This window comes from Humulus lupulus, chromosome 9, assembly GCF_963169125.1.
Source record: "Humulus lupulus chromosome 9, drHumLupu1.1, whole genome shotgun sequence".
Lineage (NCBI taxonomy): Eukaryota > Viridiplantae > Streptophyta > Magnoliopsida > Rosales > Cannabaceae > Humulus > Humulus lupulus.
Genome location: NC_084801.1, coordinates 4,333,535 through 4,339,086, shown reverse-complemented (window position 1 = coordinate 4,339,086; position 5,552 = coordinate 4,333,535). Strand labels below are relative to the sequence as shown.

General features: G+C 33.2%; 1 protein-coding gene across 1 annotated transcript; it reads left to right on the top strand.

Annotated features, from left to right (window-relative positions):
* Positions 1–1,658: 1,658 nt before the first annotated feature.
* LOC133801581 (acyl-acyl carrier protein thioesterase TE1, chloroplastic-like) lies at positions 1,659–4,699 on the top strand. Its single transcript, XM_062239825.1, has 2 exons — positions 1,659–2,003; positions 4,624–4,699. The coding sequence occupies exons 1-2, from the start codon at positions 1,664–1,666 to the stop codon at positions 4,665–4,667; spliced, it is 384 nt and encodes a 127-aa protein (XP_062095809.1). The 5' UTR covers positions 1,659–1,663; the 3' UTR covers positions 4,668–4,699.
* Positions 4,700–5,552: the final 853 nt, after the last annotated feature.

Here is a 5,552-nt window from a genome sequence, read left to right as displayed (position 1 = left end):
CACTAGATGGAGTTCTATTTATAAGATGTGCCGCCGCTAAAACACACTCCCCCCAAAATAGAATTGGTAAATTTCCTTGAAAACGCAAAGCTCGAGCAACATTTAAAATATGTTGATGTTTTTTCTCTACTTGCCCATTTTGTTGAGATGTGCCAATGCAAGAGGTGTGGAATAAAATACCATTAGCCAAAAAATAATCCTTCATACAATGAAACTCAGTACCATTATCACTCTGCACTATCTTAATGGTCTTTGAAAATTGGCGCTCAATCATAGAAATAAAGGGCATGAAACATCTAAAAACTTATGTGTTATCAATTAATAAATAGACCCAAATAGCACGAGAAAAATCATCAACGAGTGTCAAAAAATATCTTGCTCCACAAGATGACGGAGTGTTATAAGGACCCCATAAATCACAATGTATTAATTCAAAACATCTTGATGCTTTGTTCGTACTCAAAGGAAAAGACTCTCTAGACTGCTTAGCACGATGATAGATTTCACATGCTTTATTCAAATGTTCCTTACAACTACTAATAAAAGGAAGCGATTTTATGACTTTCTCAGAAGGATGTCCCAAACGCTTATGCCATAGATCTATCGAAGATGATCCCACAACCAACGCAACTTGAACGCTTGACATCCGCCGAAAATAATAAAGTCCATCTCGTCTCTCACCCATTCCAATCAGCTCCCTCTAGTGTAGGTCCTGTATAGCACACATGTTAGAAGAAAATTGGACAAAACAATTCATATCATCATCCAGTTGCAAAACCGAAATTAAATTACAATGTAATTTTGGAACATAAAGGACATTATTAAGATGAATCGTGTGTGATAGTTTCACAGTGCCTTGCTTAGTTGCTACAACTCTTTGTCCATCTGGAAGACCCATCTTGAATGTCAATCAAAAAAGAAATATTTCCCGTTACATGATTAGAAGCACCAGTGTCAATTATCCAAGATGTATTATCAAACTCACCATTCAACCGATTTATTTGATTTTGAGGATTACCAAAGGCAGCAACCAACACTTGCCATTGTGCAACACTAGTAAAACCAGGAAGAGTTTCACTTGTCGCAGAGGAAGGTGAATTAGCATCAATCTTTGCATCTGTTTTCAATGATGGTGTTCCATCCGTGGTGGTCATTATTGTGATATTGTAGGTGTTGGATCTATGATAATTGAGGTGTTGGATCTTGATACCATGACAATATTTGGGAAACTCTCATTCTTATTGATATTCATAGATGAATATATATACACGGTACAATAATACAATCAAAACATGCAACTATAAACTATGCCTTAAATAGAATATCTTAACAATATTGCAATGCATGAAATCAAATCAACCATTCAATTCCTATATCAATGCATGCCAATCCATTTCCTTAATGCATGCCGTAATAAGACCATATATAGTGATTCTTTTTTCTATCGTTCTAATAAATACTCTATGGTAATTAATTACATGTAATAAAAAGATGATCTGGAGGACCATTGACATTATTAAAGAATGACTTACTTGTGATCTAATAACATTAGGCCTAATAATTTTCTACCCTAAAAACCGACCCTATGTTACTGGAAGAGAAACCCTTATAAATAAGTCCCCATTATCATCTTTATTTATAGGGACAAAACACTAGTTCAAACATGTTGCAGACCATCTCATTATTACCAACCTACAATAAGCCACACGTGGCCATGTTTCTCCATCCACACCATTCATCTTCATCGTCGTCGTTACCATGTGGCCACGTGTCTCCAGTGACTCATGGCGGGCTCATCATGAATCCGCAGAAGCGTCTCCGGTCATTCTCGACCAATATGAAATGCAGTAGAACTAATAGTATGACTGATGATATCATCATCAGAGATGGGCAAAGAATAGTGATGAGTGAATATTTCGATGTTCAGCTCAAAGTTCGTGATTATGAGTTCGATCAGTATGGTGTCGTAAACAACGCTGCTTACGCAAGTTATTGCCAACATGGTACGTGATATATATCTATATAGGAAAATTATTCTATAGGGGCTTCACTTTAAGCCTATTGGTGGGGCTCTCAGTATTTCTCGACCCGTGAACAGTTTTCAATGCAATTTTTTTATGACCGTGTATATTGTAGCTATTTAGAGTATCTGCAAATTTTCAGAAAATTCTGAATAGTTTACAGTACCTAAGACTAGGTTCAAACATGTTGCTTTCCACGCACATAAAAAAAAATTAGTCACGCGTGCAACAACATGTTTGAACTTAGTTTTCGGTACTGAGAGCCCCACCGATAGGGTTTAAAATGAAGTCCCTATAAAAGAATTCCCCTATCTATATGAGTAAAGTGTTGGATTGAGAGTAGCGCAATAAATGGAACTTTGTTCTTTATTAATGATAGAAGATTACAATTGGAATTGTGAAAAACAGAATGTTTACAACTCTCTAAACAATTGGAATCAATACAAGACTCATGAACTAAATTGGATTGAAAACATGATTCTGTGACTTGGGCTTTAACTGGGTTGCTAAATTGCACTTCGAAGAAAGACTTTGTGGAATTTTAGGATCCTCTCCAATCATATACAACCCATCTCTACCTCTCCCTTTGAACAAAACATTCCCTGTTTGCTTGTCCTTAACAAAACAACATGATTTGTGAAACTCAAGAAACACATCATTGTCTTTGGTTAGTTTAGACACACTAACAATATTTTTAGTTATGGCATGGGACTATTGAAACAGAGTTTAATTTTAAGGGAGATGAAGAAGAGGAAGGAAGAGTGGATTTACCAACATGAGAGGTGAAGAATTTCTTACCATTTCCAACTGTTAAAAGTGTCATGACCATTATAAGGGACAGCCGAGTAAAGTGAATGTATGCCCTTGCTTATACCATTTCTTTTCGTACATTTTTTGTGTCCTTTTCCTTTTGGAGTTTGGTTCCAACTTAGAGACATGTACCATAGAGCTCAACCCACATGCAACCTAATAATTAATAGAGAATGGCCCACAACTTATATTCATAATTCATGCCATCAATGTTGATCGTAGTCTTGGCTTGGGATACTCTCCTTCGGCCTCCAATTAAAACAGAGATCTAGCATCAGGAGGTAGTTAATATTGCCAACAAAACAATTAAAGGGTTTTACTTTGAAGAAGAAAGGAAAGAAAAGTAAAGTAAAGGGTGTTTGGACATGATACAAATGAGCTAGTTTTCAACAACAACATGAAAGCTTTTTATATTATGTTAGTTTTTATAATATAATGAAAACAACTATATTGGGTATTAATTAGAGCCCAAGAAACAATGACCAAATTGGACAACTTGTCCCTTCATATGCATTGACATTAGACATAGTTCTCTATAGTTATTGTTATAGTTATAGATGGTGTGGACTTTCTAAACAAATAGTCTATTGTATTGGCTATTGGGTTTGGTATTTCTTTTTGGAACTATAATAATAAAAATATTTAGGCTAGCTAGTAGTATTGAGGAAAACAGGATCACCCAGCCCATTTATACAATGTTAGTCCAATTTCATGTAATTAATACAACATGTTTAAGCTATAGCTACCTATAACTAGATTGATATTTACACATATTTAGTCCGATTTAAAATAATATATTTGTGTTTTATGAAGAAAAAAAAGTCTTACTATTTTTACAAGTTTTGAGTATATGAATGGTAACATGGCAAGAGTACAGAATAATATGTACTCAAATTACATATCTCAGAATTAGATATGTAACATGTTATGGCTAAATCCTATTAGGTAATTTATAGAATAATAAAGAGAGCATATATATTTATATATGTGTGATGTTTCATGACTATTTTAGATCTCAGATTTTTTATGGATTATTAGTTACAACTCAAACTAACCAACATAAACAGACATGAATTATGTTTCCCAAGTTTTTGATTGTTTAACCTGTATTTAAAGATCTTTTGAGACAGAGAGAAATAAACTAAGTAAGATAAGGGTGAAACAATAGTATTACTGTGCAGTTTATATATATGGTGCTAATTTTGAATTTTGGTCATCTGAAATGTAAGTTGTTCTTTGTGATGTTATTTTTCTTTAATTACTTCCCATCCTTTTGTAATACTCTATCCATTTTCTTAATGCAACTATTTTTCCTCAAAAAATATGGAGTCAGGTTTACAATTGAATTTAGAAATAATCATTATATATTCATTCGTACTTAGCGTAAAATTTGATAAATTTGATTTCTGAGTATTGATTAGAACAACATTTTGATTTTCTGAATATATATACATACATATTTATTAGAAAATACCATATCATATCATGCATCCTAAAAATTCACTTGATTAAATTTATGTGTGTGTTTTTTTTAGAGAAATTTATGTATATATGTACCATACATCAACTCTGAGCAAGCAATTTGCGTTCATTAAAAAAAATTAAAATTGAAAGAAAAAAATAGTAATGAGTGAATCAATCAAATTATAGAATAAATAATAACCATAAGATTTATGTTATTCATTTTGTGATTTTCTCTTTCATAAATATTTTATAAATGGTCAATATGCATAAACTTATATGCACACATATATATCATTATATTTAAATTTATTAGATATGTCTTCTGCAGTAATGCGACATCACGAAGGTGATGGTGGGGCAGATCCTCCTTGAGATCCAACACATATAGAGGCTGACTGTGAGAGAGGTAATTCGTGCACTATCTATTGTTTTTATTCATAAATTAACCTTATAACTATAGATGAATAATTTAATATTATGCACTTGTAAAATAATAGTGTCTGCAATAAAAAGGCGTGGCATCAACAAAGGGATATCAACCCGAGAGGTTAGAGCTACCTTAGGTAGACCATTACCCCTTGAGTGGGATGTTCGAGGAAAGACGTACAAGGAAATTGGTGAATATTCCTACCATTTGTCTCGGGAGATCGGCCTTCTCATTCGACAATATGTCGATCCTGACTACGATCGATGAGATAAAGTACCAAAGGAAGTTAGGGATCGAATATTTCCTCGTCTACAGGTAATTTATTTCTTACTTTTTAAATTTTGTTGAATTTAATATTAAATTTGACTAATTAACTTAATTTATTTTAAATTAAGATGATTTATTCGATATTGGTCTCACTCGCTATGGGGCAGAGCACCAAAGTGGCATTCTTCTCGGCATTCAACGATCTTGGCTGATCGTTACTCAGAATGGAAGAATGACTTATCTACTCACATAAAGAAGCATGGTCAGAGACATGCTCCTGATGGTTTGGTAGAAGAAAAACGGAAGAAGGTGCTTGATTATTTTGATCGGCCTGAAGTGAAGGTAAAATTTCTTTTTAATTTAGTTTTGTTAATATAACATATATATAATTAACACAGTGTCATTTTGTAGAAGCGCTCTGAGATTAATGCTGCGAATCGAGCAAAACAAAAACAAAATAACTTCCAAGGATTGCAGTCTACGCCAATTCTTCGTTATAAGAAGGTAATTTTTCTTGTTAAATTTAAAAAAAAATCATATATTTTTATTAACTTTCTCAATTA